General features: G+C 37.8%; 1 protein-coding gene across 2 annotated transcripts in view; it reads right to left on the reverse strand.

Moving 5' to 3' along the window:
* LOC149028340 (uncharacterized) overlaps positions 1–18,564 on the reverse strand; it is a 32,045-nt gene that overhangs the window by 2,056 nt on the left and 11,425 nt on the right. The window contains exons 1-3 of one of the 2 annotated variants that reach the window (XM_089135934.1): positions 12,863–12,941; positions 12,731–12,779; positions 12,337–12,460 (exon numbers count right to left, since the gene is read on the reverse strand). In XM_089135934.1, the coding sequence (XP_088992060.1) occupies positions 12,337–12,460; positions 12,731–12,779; positions 12,863–12,941 (252 nt within the window). Of the gene's footprint in view, positions 1–12,336; positions 12,461–12,730; positions 12,780–12,862; positions 12,942–18,564 lie in introns of those variants that run through there. The other variant, XM_089135935.1, reaches the window with a different exon arrangement.

The following is an 18,564-nucleotide window of genomic DNA, read 5'->3' on the forward strand; positions in this document are numbered from 1 at the left end:
GGAATTAAGGCTGGGATCCCCACCCTAATACACTGAGTGATATGTTGTGTTCCATTATACAAAGGCAAAGCTTTATTTAGAATTCATAATAGAATAAAAATGAGAACGAGTATAGACATATCCTTATGGACAATTCTACCCTTGTATACATATTACAACAATTTGTAAGGTTCCGATCATTCTACATGCTCTCAAAATCTAAAAACGTTGAACATTAATAGAGGGTCAAGATGAAATATCAGTATAATTAGTGACAGGTCGGTCATGAAAAACAAATATGCAGTAAAATTCCAATTGTATTAAAGATTGAGGCATTTTGGTGCATGCAATAAATGATATTTCATCTCTTCAATGCATTTTTGTGAATTGTGTTCATAAGCATGTCTTTAAGGTAGTTTCCTTGTTGTATTTATTTACTATGATTGAAATATTTTTGTCCCATCCTAAGACCCAGCCAATCTAAATTGGACACTATATTTTAACAGCAACATCATGTGTGGCTCACTTTTGTTGATCACATCTGCAAAACAGATTGGTCAAACCAATAAATGGCCAGGTAAGATTGCAAAAGCATCAACTACATTCTACTTGGGGACATATGCGAGTTGCCTACCTTGCATTTTTCCCCACTTTACATTTGCAAGTAGAATCCCCAAATTATTATAATTCTCCTATAGGTGTGTTCAATTAAGCACCTGGCTAGGATCAAAGCATCATGGAAGGGAAACATTATTTTCAAGTTCCCCCAAAATATTTTTATTTTTTACTTTTTATGATAAACCTATCAAATTTTCCCACTTCCCAGCCTCCTGCTTCAAAATCTCTCATTTTGACAAACACATCTCCCCCCTCCCCGAAATGCCATCATATTCTTCTGTTTGAAATCTGTTAGAAAACAAACATTAAATAATCAAAACAACAGCTGAACTAGAACAAAGAAAAGAGAGAAGAAGAAGAAGAGAAGAGAGATGAGGAACCAGTAGAAGAGGCCTGTGATTCTTGCTTAAGAGTCTAGAATCACAAAGCCCTTTTATTTATAGCTTTTAATGAATCTAATACAACTTGAGAGACAAGTAATTGTCCTCTAGAAAAAGGAAACAAAAAATTACAACTTTAGTAACTTCCTAGCTCTTAAAATAGAAAATTCTGAAAATAGAAACTATGCTTTCTAAAATCTCAAAACTTATGTAGCAAGACTCCAACATTAGAAATAGAAAGTAGAGTAGCATCACTAGCATATACTGTTCACGTGAACAGTAACACTGATTTTACTGTTCACGTGAATAGTACCGTGAATAGTAAAAATAGATTTTTTACTGTTCACGTGAATAGTGTCGTGAACAGTAAATAGCCCAAGTGTATATAATTCAACACTCCCCCTCAAGCTGGAGTGTACACAAAGAAAACTTCAGCTTGCACAATAAGAATGAACTTGAAAAGTAACACCAATCTTGAATCGTGTAGCAATGGCAGATGTCGATAAACACTGAGAAAACTTCACCCAGGAGATAATCAACACCAACTTAAAAAAAAACTTTAATTCTTCATGTCAATAGAACCATCCAATATTGAGAACAATCGACGATGTTGAAGACGAACAAAGTCCATAAGTATAGCAGGATCAAAGACACTATCCATATAATGCCGGTAGTAGGGAGAAATATTCACACTAGATCTTCAAAATTGTAACTCCAAAGTCCATATAAACGCTTCACAAGAAGGCAAGTAACAAGTAAAGTATGGGTAGGTATAAGGCAATATTAAATACAGTGGACCAAGTAAGGAGGTAAAAAACAGTAAAGGTTACCGTGGACCAAGTAGGTAAGGTAGTATGGGTTACTACGGACCAAATAGATAGGTAAAGACCAGTATAGGTTACTGTGGACCAAGTAGGTAAGGTAGTATGGGTTACTACGGACCAAATAGGTAGCTAAAAGACAGTATAGGTTACTGTGGACCAAGTAGGTAGGTAAAAGACAATATGAGTTATTGTGAACCAAGTAGGTAAGGTAAAGGACAGTATGGGTTACTGCAGACCAAGTAGGTAAGGTAAAAAACAGTATGGGTTACTGCGGACCAAGTAGGTAAGGTAAAAGACAGTATGGGTTGCTGTGGACCAAGTAGGTAAGGTAGTATGGGTTATTACGGACCGAGTAGGTAAGGTAAAAGACAATATAGGTAAAGACATGTAATGATATCGTTGTAGAATGCCATAGGTTGAGGACAAAGATCTTCACAAATAATATCCATCAGCACATCTTGAGTAGATATAGAATAAGGTACCATTCTCCCCCTCACGTGTAGCATTACACGTGGACAATTAATGACAACCAATTATCCAGTATAAAAAGATCCCAAGCAACAATTTTCAATGAGATCTTTATGGTAGATATAATCTTCATTCTCCAAGCATGTAGGAACCAAAGAAATAGTATTCAAACTCTCCTCATGGTAGATTAGTAGATGCATGCATACGCCAAATGCACAAGGTGTTCTCATCTTCTTCTTCTTCATGAGACGAAGTCTGCAAGGCAACAAAGGGATCGAATAACCAGCAGCAAGTACTGGAGAAGGATCAGGGGGTTCAGATGACGATGGCAGGTTACGAAGGTTCAACAACTGTTTTCTCGGTTGCGAAACAGAAAATTAAGGAAGTGAATTCCAAATGCAGCAAAAACATATAGGAATCGGAAACAGAGAACTTAGCCACAAGAGACCTAGAACCGGATGAAGAACTCGATCCGAGAAGAAAAGCAATGCAGATTTAGGTAGGGAAATCAAGATGTGGTCAACATATCGGGAGATGCCTTAGAATCATTTGTGATAACCAAATGATAGGGGTAGATAACTGAATGGTGGAAAGGAAAAAAATCGTAAACAGCCAAGCAACACAAAGAGCAAAGAGTAACAAACTCTAAATAACTAAGGTAGAGTAGCTTAGAACAGTGACACCTCATCAACAGAATTTGGAGGAGGGAAAAAAAAACTTCAACTAGTGGTGTCATCAGCCATATCAGAGAGCACTTATCAACATAAATCAGAGACATCATCACAGGTATAAGTAGGCTTGAAACAGCAGTATTCCATGCATGAAAGCCCAGACCTTGAAGCCATAAATAGTTGGAATTAGACCTCTTGGAGATGAACTATTTCACTTTATTGTCTGTCTGGTTTTGCAGCAAGCACAGAGCAGCAAGCACAGAGCTGTGGTAGGTAAGAAGGGCTTAAAGAGGACTCTCAAACTCAAATTGCGATCGAATATAGGCTCGAGATATTTATTGCTCTGATACCTTAGAAAACAAGCATTAAATAATCAAAACAGCAGCTAAACTTGAACAAAGAAAAGAGAGAAGAAGAAGAAGAGAAGAGAGATGAAGAACTAGTAGAAGAGGCTCGTGATTCTTGCTTAAAAGTCTAGAATCACAGAGCACTTTTATTTATAGCTTCTAATGAATCTAATACAACTTGAGAGACAAGAAATTGTCCTCTAGAAAAAGGAAACAAAATATTACAGCTTTAATAACTTCCTAACTCCTAAAATAGAAAGTTCTGAAAATAGAAACTACCACCAAAATAGAAACTATGCTTTCTAAAAAACTCCCAAAACTTATGTAGCAAGACTCCTAAATTAGAAATAGAAACTATGCAGTTTTTACTGTTCACGTGAACAGTAACACAGATTTTACTGTTCACGTGAATAGTCCGTCAAGAAAACAGCTGTTCACGTGAATAGTGTCGTGAACAGTAAATAGCCAGTGTATATACTTCAACAAAATCATTTCCACTGACAGTCATCACTACCTCAATGAAGATCAAGAAAATGTGAAAGGCAAATAACATAATGGAGTCTAATGAATCTGAAAGAATGCAAAGAAAAACTCTAATTTTGATAAGTAGGTTGCTTACCTTGATGGGTAAGTCTTATGTATTTATAAATAAACATGGTTGTTGTACAAGATTCGTTTACAATATTCAAATTTGAATCCAAATTTAAAAACTTGAATCCAAAAATTGAATTCAAAAATCAAATTCAAACCATAACAAATCCGTTATGGTCTTTCATCCCCCCTCAAACTCTGCATTGGCAAGTGCAAGAGTTTGTCTCTATGCTTGAAGAAAGCTTGTGATGTTAAGCCCTTAGTAAACACATCTGCAATTTAATCATCTGATCAAACAAAGTGCACTTTTATGGTGTTGTTCTGAACCAAGTCTCGGACAAAATGATAGTACACTTCTATATGTTTTCTGCGAGCATGTAGCACTGGATTTGCAGCCATTTGTGTTGCAGACACATTATCACAATAAACGTTCATTTCTCTTGGAAGTTGCACTTGCAAATCACGTAGAACATAAGAAAGCCATAGTAACTCAGGATCTGTGATGGCAAGGGATTTGTACTCAGCTTCCGTACTTGATCTAGATATTGTAAGTTGTTTCTTGGAAGACCATGATAATAAATTATCACCCAAGAAAAGTGCAAAACCCACTAGTTGATCGGCGTGTGTCTGGACATCCTGCCCAATCTGCATCAGTGTAAGCAGCTATGAAAGAAAGTTGGGTTGGTTTCAAGAGAACACCAGCACCAATAGTATGCTTGACATAACGTAAAATACGTTTTGTTGCTTGTAGATGATCTTCTGTGGGAGATTGTATGAATTGACACACTTGATTGACTGCATGGGAGATATCTAGTCTAGTGATCGTCAGATATTGTAAGGCTCCTACTAATTGTTTGTATGGTGTTGGATCAAGTATGGGATAACCTATAGTTAATGATAATTTTGTTCCAACTGCAATTGGGATTGTGCATGGCTTTGAAGTCTCCATTCCTGTAGACTTTAATAAATCGATGGAGTATTTACTTTGAGTGAGTAAAAGACCATTTGAACTTCGATTAGCCTCAATTCCCAAGAAGTAATGCAAGTGTCCCAAATCTGTTATTGCAAATTCTTTGCTCAGGCTTTGAATAACCTTTTGAATTGCAGCTTCATTAGCTCCTGTCAATATTATATCATCTACATATAACAACAATACTGTCATTTTACCTTGGGTTTTGCGTGTAAACATGGAAGAATCTGCCACGCTTTGCTTGAAACCTTCTCCTTGTAGGTATGTTTTGAATCTGTGAAACCAAGCTCGTGGAGCTTGCTTGAGACCATAAATTGCTTTTTGTAGATGACAAACATGTGTTGGTTTAGATGTGGAAACAAACCCCTGTGGTTGTTCCATGTAAACATCTTCTGCTAAGTTTCCATTCAAGAAGGCATTTTTCACATCAAGTTAATGTACTGGCCATGACTTTGATAGTGTAACGGTTAATACTTTCCGAATGGTGGCTGGCTTTACAACTGGACTAAATGTTTCATGAAAGTCGACCCTTGGCTGTTGGTTGAACCCCTTGGCAACTAATCGTGTCTTGTATTTCTCAATGGAACCATTACTTTTTGTCTTGATCCTGTACACCCACTTACAACCTACAATATTCATACCCTTAGAATAAGACACCAAGTTCCAAGTCTAATTGTCTATCAAGGCTTTGTATTCTTTTTGCATTGCGTTAATCTACTTTGGGTCTTTTGAGGCTGATTTGTAGGTTTTAGGTTCAGTTGGGATGTTGGTAAGAAAGGTTTGAGATATTGGGTGTCTAATAGTGAGTAAAGAGAGAGGGGTTTTTGGTTTGGCAGAATTGGTTTTACTCCTAGTAATCATAGGATGAGATGGTTGGGGCTGTTGTTGGTTTATTGTTGGTGGGGATTGATTAACATCTTGGGTTGGATTTGCCATTGATATGGTTGGTGATGATGTTGTAGGGGCTGTTTGTGATGGTTGGTTGTTTGAAATAGGTGAAGAAGAATGTGAAGTGAGTGGAGGCACATTTGGTGGGGTGTGTGGGATGAAAACAGGTAGAGAAATAAGTTCGACTGATGGTTTGTTTGATGATTGGTGTGATGGGGGATTTGAAAAGGGAAATTCCTTTTCTTCAAAAATAACATGTCTAGATAAATTTACCTTGCCAGTGTCCTTATCTAAGCATCTATAACCCTTGTGATAAAGACTGTAACCAAGAAAGACATAAGCCTTGGACTTTGGCGATGATTTGTCTTCTCTGTAGGGTGTCAAGTTGGGGTAACAAAGGCAGTCAAAAACTCTCAATAAACAATAATTTGGTTTTAAGCCAAACAATGCTTCATGAGGAGATTTTCCTTGCAATACCGGTGTAGTTAACCGGTTTATCAAATAGACAGCAACAGTAAAGGCTTCTAACCAATATTCTTTGGGCATGTGAGCTTGGAATAGAAGGGATAAACCCATCTCTATAATGTGTCTGTGTTTTCTTTCTGAAACTCCATTTTGTTCTGGAGTATGAGGACATAAAATCCTGGATTCAATGCCACATTCATCAAGATAGTTTTTGAAAGCTCCCCTTGTTAACTCTAAGGCTCCACCACTTAGAAAAAATTTAATAGAAGTAAAAAGCAAGTTTTCAGGCATATTTTTAAAATGCTTGAAACAATGAATTGCATCAGATTTAAATCGCAGAGGATAAAACCAAGTAAATCGACTAAAATCATCAACAAAAATAATATATGAATTGAATCCACTAATTGACAAAGTTTTAGTGGGACCCCACAAATCACAATGAATAAGCTGTAATGGTTGAGTAGTTCGACTAACTGAAATAGAAAATGGTAATTTGTGATGTTTGCCAAGTTGGCAAGCGTCACAAATTTTATTGGATCCAAGTGTTTCAAAGGAATTAAATAAGACACTATTTCTCAAATGAGTAAGTACTGTAGAAGAAGGATGACCAAGCCGGCGATGCCAAATATCAGAAGGAGCTTTATTTCTATAAAGAGCCAAAGGAGGCACAACATTGGCCGAGAAAGAATACAATTTATCTTTGATTAGACCCTTCAGTAGAGTGATGCCTGACTACAAATCCTTAACACAGAAACCCCATGGAAAAAATTTAACAGAACAATTATTGTCAGACGTAAGTTGAGAAATGAAAATTAAATTCTTTGACAATTAGGGAACTATTAGTATGTCATTAAGAGATAAATGATTTGAATTTGTTTTCAAAGTTGAGGAGCCTATATGAGTTATAAGGAGTTTCTTACCATCACCAACTGAAACCTGGTCTTCTCCTTTGTGAGTGGCAGATAGTGTACACAAAACCTCCAACCACCACCCTTCTTCCACACTAACATAATCGGACTGGAATAGGGACCCACACTAGATCGTATCAATCCCTCAGTTAAAATATCCTATACTAATCTCTCTTTACTTCATCCTTTTGAGAGTGAAGGTAGCAATATGGTCATATATTCGGAGGTGTACTACCTTCCCAACAATCTTATGGGATCTCCTGAGTGGCAATCTAAAGGGCTCCATGAATAGGTGTGCGAACTCATCCAACAATCCCAATACGATCGGATCTTCCTGAACCTCACTACCTTCCAAGCCTATGAGTTGTGGTTGCAACTAGTACCCCTCTCCTCCTACTTGAATATTCTTCCACCATCCCTTCACGGTTGTCTCCATTCGCAATAGGTGGGATCCCTATACAGTTTTACGTTTTCCCTTGCCATTCGAAACTCATGGTTTGGAGGAGCCAATTACTCCTTACCTCGCCTAAGGTTGATAACCACTCAACCCCTAGAATGATGTCAATGCTGCCCAATTCAAAAGGGAGAAGGTCCTATACAAAGGTCACCCCACCAATGGTGATTATCACATTCTGTTGTAATGTGAGGAATTGCTCCTCTAAAAGTATATTATTCACAAGACCCCAATAGGATATTTATAGTTACAACCTAGTTAAGTCCTATACTAAGTAGGAATAGGAAATATAGAAATAAAACTCTAGACTTATGAGGAAACAAAATCCTATTCTAATTAGGAAACCTCAGTCCATGTTTTCAACACTCCCCCTCAAGTTTGAGCATAGATATTTATCATGCCTAACTTGTTCATAATGTAATTGAATATCTTCGTGCTCAAGCTCTTTGTGAGCACATCATCCCGTTCCTCGTTTGAAGTAACAAAGGTGATATGGATCAGCCCAGCCTCAAGCTTCTCTTTGATGAAATGTCTGTCAATTTCCACATGCTTAGTCCTATTATGCTGTACTAGGTTATGAGCTATGCTGATTGCTAACTTACTATCTGAGTATAACTGTATAAGAACCTCCAAATCTGTCCCAACCTCTTGAAGCAGCTCTTTAAGCCATAGTACCTCACAAATGCCTTGAGCAATCGCCCTAAACTCGGCCTCGGCACTGGACCACACAACTACAGCCTGTTTCTTGCTTCCAAATCACAAGGTTACCTCCCACATATACACAATACCTAAAGGTAGACTTCCTATCATCTGGACATCCTACCCAATCTGCATCTGTATATGCCTCAATCTTCAAATGTCCATGAGCTGAAATTAAAATTCATTTTCCTGGAGTAGTCTTCAAGTATCTTAAGATCCGTATACTGCATCCAAATGTGAGGAATAGGGATCATGCATATACTGGCTAACAAGACTAACTGCAAATGTGATGTCAGGTCTAGTGTGAGATAGATAAATCAACTTTCCCACTAATATTTGATACCTTATCTTGTCAACTGGTTCTCCTTCCTTTGCCTTCAAGTTTAGGTTAGGCTCAATAGGAGTCTTAGCAGGCTTACATCCTAGCATTCCAGTTTCCTCAAGAAGATCCAATGTATACTTCCTCTGGGATAGAGATACACCACTAGTAGAATATGCCAACTCTAAACCTAGGAAATATCTTAGTTTTCTCATATCTTTGATCTCAAATTCAGTTCCCAAAAAAGTTTTAATGCCGAAATCTCATCCTCACTACTGCCTGTGATCACAATATCATCCACATATACTAAAAGTATAGTAGTGTGGCAACCATCTCTTTTAATAAACAAAGTGTGGTCTGCATTGCTCTGCTTATAGCCATTAGATATCATTGCCTTATGGAACCTTCAAAACCACGCTCTAGGAAATTGCTTCAACCCATATAAAGCCCTCTTTAACTTGCACACTTTCCTATAAGTCTCTATAGTAGAATACCCGGGTGGTATATCCATATATACCTCTTCTTGAAGTTCTCCATGCAAAAATGCATTCTTCACATCTAATTGTTGTAAACTCCACCCTTTATTAATTGCACATGAAATAATAGTACGAACTGTATTCATCTTGGCAACAGGGGCAAATGTTTCCTGGTAGTCAACACCATAAGTCTGAGTGAAACCTTTGGCCACCAATCTTGCCTTGTACCTTTCAACAGTCACATCTACCTTGTACTTGATCACAAACACCCATTTGCACCAATCTGCTTTCCTATGGGCAAAGTCACCAAGTCCCATGTTTTGTTTTTTTCCAGAGCTTGCATTTCCTCATCCATAGCTTCTTTCCAGTTTGAGTGAGATAATGCCTCCTGCCAAGTGTTAGGAATAGAAGTAGAGGACAATGAGGAAATAAAACTTTGAAATTCTGGAGATAGAAACTGATATGAAACATAATTGGAAATAGGATGTTTGGTGCAAGTTCGAGGCTGCTTTCTTAATAGAATTGGTAAGTCTAAAGTAGGATTAAAAGAAGGTCAAAGACAGATTCACCTGGAGGAACGGATTGTTCAAGGCCAGGAACCAAAGCTTTTGACTGGCTTGGTTTAGAAGGGGTCAATTGTTGCTTTTTTTGATAGGTCTTCAGAGGTCTAGTCTCTCCCTGTATATCATCCACCAGCTGTTCCTGTCTGGTCATTCCATCTTCCAAAGGAGGATCATCTGTAGGAATCTCATGAGAAATATCGAAAGAAAGAATCAACATTGGAACCTCTTCACTAAAACTCTCCCCCTGAAGAGGTGTAGGGGAAAAAAAAGGAATTTGTTCCTGGAACACAACATCCATAGAGACGAAAAAACGACGAGAACTAGGATGATTACACTTATACCCCTTCTATGTAGGAGGATAACCCAAGAAAATGCATTTTAAGCCACGAGGATTTAACTTTCTATGAACATGGTGGTTCCGGACAAAGGCAACACATCCAAAAACCTTAGGTGAGACTGTAAAGACTATTGTACCTAAAAGAACCTCAAGGGGACAGCTTTGGTTTAAGACGCGGGAAAGCATTCGGTTAATTAGATATGCCGTAGTAAGAACGGCTTCACCCCAAAACCGAAGAGGCACATGCATAGAAAACATGAGGGAACGTGCTACCTCAAGTAGATGTCTATTCTTGCATTCGGCAACCCCATTTTGAGGTGGAGTGTCGACGCAACTAGTTTGGTGTATGATGCCACGGTTTGCTAAGTAGGAAGGGAATGCGCCATCCAAGTACTCAGTTCCGTTATCCATACGAAGGATTTTGACTGTCACCCCAAACTGAGCCCTAATCATATTATGAAAATTTTGAAAGCACAAGAAAACGTCACTTTTTTGGTGAAGTAAGTAAACCCATGTGGTCCTAGTACAACAGTCAATAAAGGTAACAAACCATCTATGACCAGATACAGACACGGTCCAAAAAGGACCCCACACATCAGAGTGAATGACTGAAAAGGGAATTTTACTACGATTATCTGAAATAGGGTAAACATGCCTGGTCTGTTTGGCCAAAATACATGCCTCACAATAAAAATCATTTAAATTGCACCTTTTAATCAGATCAGGAAATAATTTGGACAAAATAGGTAAAGGAACATGGCCAAGACGACTATGCCACTGTAATAAGATAAAAAGTGCAGGGGAGGTGGAACTAGAGACCTTAGAAAGAGCTGATGGGGACCCATCCATTAAGTAGAGCCCCCTTTTCTATCTACAGCACCGGTAGCCATGGTGAGTCCCTCAAAACTCTCCCGATATTTTGTGATAGTGCCAATCTGCCTAAGGGTGATTAGTGCCTCCTGAGGTGTCTTCAGTTGCACCAAACCAAATCTTTAGACCCCTAGCATTTTTCAACTCTTTCCACGACACCATCGGCTGCTGCAATTTCCTGAATCGCATCCATCCTAATGCTGCACCTTTGAAGCATATTGTTGTGGCTCATAGCTTCTCTCCTTCACCTAGTACATGCATGTCAAAAAATCTTTCTGCCCTGGCAATCCACCCCATCTGATCTTCCCCTACAAAAGTTGGCATTTCGAGTTGCCGCGGATGGAATTCCCGTTGCATATCTGTTTCTCCCACTCCTTCCCATGTTCTTGTGTTTGCTCCATCTCTGAAATCTCCGGTGTTGGAGAGGCCACCTCCACGGTCTTACCTTTTAGTAGCAAGGCTCTCAGTTCCTCCCTAAATTCCCTGTTGGTCTTTTTCTCTTCTTTCCACCTGCTGGCTAATGCCCTATCTGACCTTGCATCTCTTTCATGTTAACCTCTAAGTCCTCTACCTTGCTCTCCATCCGGCTCTTTGCCATTCACCTAGAATTGAACTGCTCTGATACCAATTTGTTAAGCCCTCAAGTTCAACTTAACAGTGGCAGTACAGAAGCTAGAAATAATAGTAATAATAAGCTTTAAGCTAGAAATAAAAGTAATAATAAGCTTTATTAACTGCAGAACTGAAGAAACACAAATACTCAAAGACACAACCAGCAGTAGGTACTCCTCTAGCTACCCGAGAGCAACAGCTCCCCCCTGTTTCCCTTGAAAATAATCAATAACTCCCTACATTACTACCTTCCTCAATACTAATAGTAATAGTTTCCTAAATTAATCCCTTAACAGAACCCCCACCCCCATATTCATTCTTATTTAGCAATCCTTGTCTCAGATCTGATTTCCTTCTTTAATTGCTGCACATCAGATCCCAAGGTCCTCTTTCTATGTTTGTGAGTATACACTCGCAATCCCAGAGGCTATCAACCACAAAGTGAACAATCCATATTATATAGGCATCCAAGTACAATTAAGAGTACGTGTCATAGACACCCTAGCCTTCCATGTCCCAACTACAGTTAGTTACTTCTCCATCAGGTCGAGTTATCTGAGATTCTCGAGAAATTTCAGTACACTCAGCCTGAAACCATGTTGAGAGAGGGTCTTTTATATCAGAAGGAGAATCAGTGTTTAGCATTCCACTTGCATTCTGTTGATATCACTTTTGTAAATATTTTCTATTTTCATGTTCCATATTTTTTGGATAAGTAAAATTGGTGCCAAAAATGGTGGAATGACTGAATGAGAAACCCAAATTTAACCCTATGTGGAGGTGGTTTACCCTGTGGCGGATGTCAGCGGTTCGAGTCCGCTTATCTCCAGCGCAAATATCTACTAAAAAGTAAAAAACATAATGGAATAGTTGCTCTATTTCAATACTAACACATACCTCCTGGCAGGTTTTCTGGTGTGTTGCCAGAAGTTCATTATACTTTCTCTGCAGATCTGACATCTTGGCCTGTAGTATTTCATATTCAGCAACAGTTGGACTACCTAATTTATGCTGAACGAACCTATTGCACAGAAAGAGGAATGCTCTTAGGAAAAATAACCATTATTATATAACTGATTTGGAAGAGCAGATGATCTAAGTCAAATGATGTTTCTTTTTCCTTTTTGGTTGTGGGAGTTGGTTTTTGGTTCTCTTTTTTTATTTTGGGGCTGGGGGGACACACAACAACCATTTGTTACATGAAACATAACAATGGTTATTTTATAGTTTCCACTGGTTCATTATAAGGTCAACTGTTTGAAAGGAATTAAATAGTTTCAAAAGAACTCACTCAATTGCTGAGGAAGGTTTGTCATTCTGCTCATATAATGCAACAAGTACTACAAAAATTCCACACCAGAACATAGTTAGCATCAAACTCACATAACAAATTTAGACATCTACAAATAAAAGAGAGGAACACCTTTGGTGAGGGCATCAAGCACTCCAGTGGAGTCGAGATACTTCCTAAAAGCTTCCTTCTTGGCTTCCTTGTCCTGCATGGAAAAAACTAATTAATATCAAGATTAGAGATCCTTGGACTAAAATTGAAAAAGGACCACTTTTCTATTATTGAATACCACAGAATGGTCAAGCATCAAAGCTATACATGCCATAGGGGTCGGCTAATTGTCTGACCTAATTCTCCAATCCTCTCCATCTAATGCCAGAAATCTACGAACATCATTTCACTTTAAATACTTTCTCAGCACTGAATCATTTTAGCAACTTAAGAATTCTTCAGCTTATCCATATTTATCTTAAATTGATCAATCTCGCCATAGGCCCCTTCAAGTCTTAATTCCGGACATCAGAAATATGGATGTAGCATCCTCAAATGTATGGTCAATCAACAATGCAATAATTTCTTTTCTTCCATCACTCATACCAAACCAGGATTGTCAGGTTCAAACCTTTGTTAAACCCTCTGCTTCAACCTCTCAAAATAAGAATAACAAGGTCCTCCATAGCAACAAACATACCCCTTTACCTGAACATACTGAAAGCACTAAATCCTTTTATCTTAAAGCATAGTATTAATATGAACATATCTCATTCCAAAAGTGTCTTGGTAGTAACTGCCTACAAGACTTCAATCAATTCCACCCCAACCAGTTCTCTGTTTCTGATTGGAAGAGGCATCAGTTTTCACTCATATTCAGAACCAACAGTCCACAATATGGCCTCTAGCTCTATGCCAGCTGGTTGGGTGTCATTTCAACCATTTGCAGTCAAAATATTTCCCTAAACCAGGGAATACTTCCTAGTAGATAAACCTTAAGGATAAAATGGTCAAAAAGCAATTGATGAAATTGATTAGCCATTCAAAGACTTCATGTTGTGCTTTGAACAATGAATACAGTCACCCAAACATGAAAAAGGTCAAATCACAGTTTGTTAAGCTGGTTTTAGCGATTCAAATCTAAAAAGGTTATCATGTAATCCTCCAGTTTTCTTATCTAGAATATAATAAGTATCACCAGCACCCCATGTTGCATTTGTTTCAATCTAATCTAATTTTATTTTAAGTTTCAAAATTAGTTTTTTCATTTTCTTTGATTTTGATTGATATGTTCCCATGAGTTAAGGCTGTGCCCTAAACACCATTCGTGGCCTTGATCACGGGTGGTAAAACGGGCTACAAAAATATTGACCGAAATTAATATGAGAGCCTTAAAGACCATTCATGGCATTGATCATGGAAGGGAAGAGGTCTAAATTACTAACCAAAATTTATAAAGATTAGTTCCAATTCAAGGTATGGGTTACCATGGTTGACTCTAAATGTCCTATGGGCAACATCATAACCATGAATGGCCATTACCATGAGTGGAGAGGTGGGTCAAAACCATTGAGGGGATTTAATTTCCAGTTCATCGTCACTGGGCAAATCCTTCATTAGTTGGGAGGTGGGTCAAGGTAATATGATTGGGTTCAATTCCCAAATCATTACCATAAGGTTAATTCTCCAATTGAGTTGAGTTGGACCTTAAGAGATTTCCTTGAGGAATTCAAGGCTTAGTCTTGTGTCTATTTAAACCCAACCCCATTTTGCAAAAGCACACACACATTACTCTTACTCATTTTTGCACACTACTTGCAAGCAAAGTTTCATTTTTTCCCCCACCAAGCTTCTTCTGTTTTAGCAAGTTTAAAGGTGTTGTGGACGTAACTTTTAACTCCTTGGAGGCACCAGGAGAACTACTCCATCATCAACTGGAGGTTGTTTTATCTTGGTGGTGGTGGTGCAAAACAACCTTGGCAATAAGGGAGCATCAATTTAACCAAATCCCAATTGGCGGTTTGATTGGTTAAAACACCAATATTAACATCTTCAATTCAACCAAGGACCTTCACATTTAAATTATATTGCAATTTTCTTATTTCACATGTTTGTAAGAAGTTGTAGTACAATTGCTCAACAAATTTAAGGTAATCGATTTTTGTAAGATATGGCTTCTATTGGAGATGCAAGCTTCATCGAAGATGACAACACCAACAATAATGTTGATGATGGAATTATTAATAGAGGAGATCCTTCAAATACCATTTAAGGAACTATCAACAACCAAGGAGATGGCACTTTTGCTAACCGGAACAATAAGTAAATCCCTTTTTTCCTATCAATGACTCAATTCTCACAAATGTTATCTCATTAGTGGCAGAGTCTACCCCGAATTTGGGTAAGATGAGAGTTGTCAGTCAGTTTGACAAAATCGAGCAACTTAGAGTTCAAAACTTCAAAAGATGGAAGCAAATGATGATATTTGCATTAGCCCAAATTGGGGTGACATTTGCTTTGATTGAGCCCATGCCGGAAGAAAGAAATGATCTTGAAAGGAAGGCGAAAAGGGAGGCTTGGATTCAAGCAGATATCCATTCAAGAATCAGATATTGAAAGCATTATCCAACGATTTATACAATATGTATAGCTCACTAAAATACATGTATCCAATTTGGAATCCTTTCAAAAAAAAGTAAACTTTTGAAGATGTTGGCTTAAAGAAGTACTTAGTGGCTAACTTCCTAACATTTGTTATGAAAAATGATGACTACATTTCAACCCAAATTCAGTTGTTTCAAATTTTGGTTACAAAATAAGCTTACAAAAAGATTGTCCTACTAGAAGAATTTGTGGTCGATGTCTTAATTAAAAAACTTCAATCTTCTTGGATGCTTTCAAGTTGTCTGTGAAACATAAGATGATGGCCTTAATATATTGACTCTCCTTTACTCATATATGAGATGGATTTAAAGAGAAACATACTCTCAAAGAACTCAACGTCCCTTAATTCCATGATGATAGATGTTCTAATAACATCATCCATGGATCTAATTACTATGAACTAGTGCGCTATGTTGTTTGTAACATACCCTAAAAACACGCAATCACATGTTTTTTAACCTAATTTAATTTTTCTGGAATCGGTAATAATACCTTAGCCAAATAATTCCAAACTCACAAATGCTTTAAACTTGATTTTCTACCAAACTATATCTCAAAACGAATCATAATAGTATTGTTATGTGGAATTCTGATAAATAAAATGCCATAAGCATGACATTCCCCCTCCCCCCCCCCCCTCACATATCAAGTGGTACATTAGAACTTAATACATAAAGTTCATCACCTCTTTAAAAGACCTATTTTCCCTTTCTACTATCCCACTTGATTTCAGTTGGTATAAAGTTGTTTCATTAATAACTCTATTTTTCTCATAAAACTTATCAAGATTATGATACTCAATCCCTCTATCAATTTTTCTAAGTCTATTAACCTTCTTGCCAAGTTGATCCTCAAATTCGATTTTGTAAGATATGAATGACTTCTCAACCTCATCCTTTGATTTGAGTTATATCATCTTACATCTAAAATAGTCATCTATAAAGGTTATGACATAATTGTTTCATCCCCTAGACTCATATAACTTATAGTCACTTAAGCCACTACAGCATTACATATCAATTCCAAGATATCAATCTTTCTATCCATGGTCATGTGAGGCCTTTTCATAGTTGTTAAGGCGTCGCCTAGGCGTCTGAGTGCCCTCAGGGGCTATAAGGCGAGTGTTGCCTCGTTGGAATCCCATAAGTCGGTCGCCTCGGTGTTTGAGGCATCGCCTTAGGTGCCTCGGTAGCCTTGGGGTGATACATGGAATCATATCCATTGCCATTTGGTTGAAAGAAAAAGGGGGAAGAAAAAAAAACCCTCAATACTCACAAACTTAAAACAATCGAAAACCCCCCAAAATCAGAAGAACAGAGAACCGACGAAGCTCTTCATCCTCTTAGTTTCTTTCTCTACAATCGTCGGCAACCATCCCTCTCTGCAATCGTCGGGCGATCATCCCTCTCTTCAATCGCCGGTGGTAAGTGTGTATTTTTTTTCTTCCTCTGACGCTGACGGAAGTATTTTTCATCGCCCAACTTGTACAAACCTCCTTCTGTAGCTTGAGTTGAAACACCAGACTACCAGAGTGAACTAATTCAAGTTGCAGTGGCACTATTAATCTCAAGAGAAGCCGCGAAGGTTGGCACTGCTATTCTCTAAGACTCGGCTTCTTTTCCTTTTTTTTTATATTTTGTTAAGGCTAACAATCTTAACAAAATTAGTACTCCATTTGCAATAAAATCCAGCAACTTTTGGGTGTTTGTACACCATCTTCTCAAGCGATGGGATGTCTTCGGCGAACTCCTTTTTTTTTTAACTCTATTTCTGTTTTAACACCATTAATAGTGTTATAACTTATAACCGACTAAAGAGACAAGCTTGTTAGCTTCTACTAAGTCCTGATTAGTGATTATTGTTGCTTGAAATTAATCCGTAAGCTTGTATTTCTCTCATTTTTTCTATCCTCTTTTTGTTGAGCAAAATCACAATAGTTGTGTACTTGTGTTCATGATTTATATGGCGTGTAGTACATGATATATATACATTCTGTTTTCTAGTCTAATTAATTAGAAGCTGAAATTTCAGTTTTTATTAGCACATATTATTTCTGAGTGTAATTATATTCTCTTCCTCTAACTATAATATTGAGAATATTGCTACTTAAATGTATGTTTTTCATGTTTTTTATTTGTAGATATTTCCTAGTGTTGGGTCTGAGGTGTGCTCCAAGAAACCAAGCTCTGGGACTGCATCAAAGAAATTGAAAAGTCCCCTCAATAAGGCACCAGCAAGGGGTCCTATGGATATGCATGTTAGACGCACTTCTAAAGAAGTTGTTGATGAAAGGAGGGCAAAGGGTGTGCTACTCAAACAACAACTTGAATAGAATGAGATCCGCGGAAGAAAAGAAGCGAGTGGATAACCACATCGCTGATTGGATGTATCAGTGTGGCATTCCATTCAATGCAGTTAAAGCTAAAAACTTTGAGGTGATGATCGAGTCTGTTGCACAATATGGTTCTAGGTATAAGCCCCCAACTTACCATGAAGTCAGGGTGCCTTTAGAATGCGAAAGAAAGAATGATGGAGATGAGGAAAAGTTATGAAAGGTATTGGAAGATGTATGGATGCACACTCATGTTTGATGGGTGGACAGACACAAAGGGTAGGCACCTCATCAATTTTATTGTCAATTGTCCAAAGGGAACATTCTTCCTTGGTTCTGTGGATGCATCTAGCCATATGCAAGATGCAAAAATGCTCTTTCAATTATTGGATAACAAAGTTAAAGAAATTGGTGAAGAGCATGTAGTTCAAGTGGTGACTTAATGCCCCAAATTACAAAGCAGCAAGGGCATTATTAATGAAGAAGAGGATTACATTATATTGAACTCCCTATGCAGCCCATTATCTTAATTTGATGCTAAAGGACATTGGGAATTTGAAACAATATAAGAACGTGATAATTCAGGGGAAGAGAATAACCACTTTCATTTATAGGCACACAAGATTGTTGGAGGCCTTGAGACAAAAGACAAATGGAAGGGATCTTGTGAGGGCTGCAGTGACTAGATTTACCACTTCATTCTTGACATTACAAAGCTTATTGAAACACAAGGATGACTTAAGGCACTTATTCATTTCTGAGGAGTGGACAAAATCCAATTTGTCCAAGACAGAAGTAGGGAAGAAAGTAGCTGAAACAACATTTTGGCATGGTGTGGAGGATTGCA

This window comes from Hakea prostrata, chromosome 1 (assembly GCF_041222555.1).
Source record: "Hakea prostrata isolate BN-2017 chromosome 1, UWA_Hpros_2, whole genome shotgun sequence".
In the NCBI taxonomy this organism is placed as follows: domain Eukaryota; kingdom Viridiplantae; phylum Streptophyta; class Magnoliopsida; order Proteales; family Proteaceae; genus Hakea; species Hakea prostrata.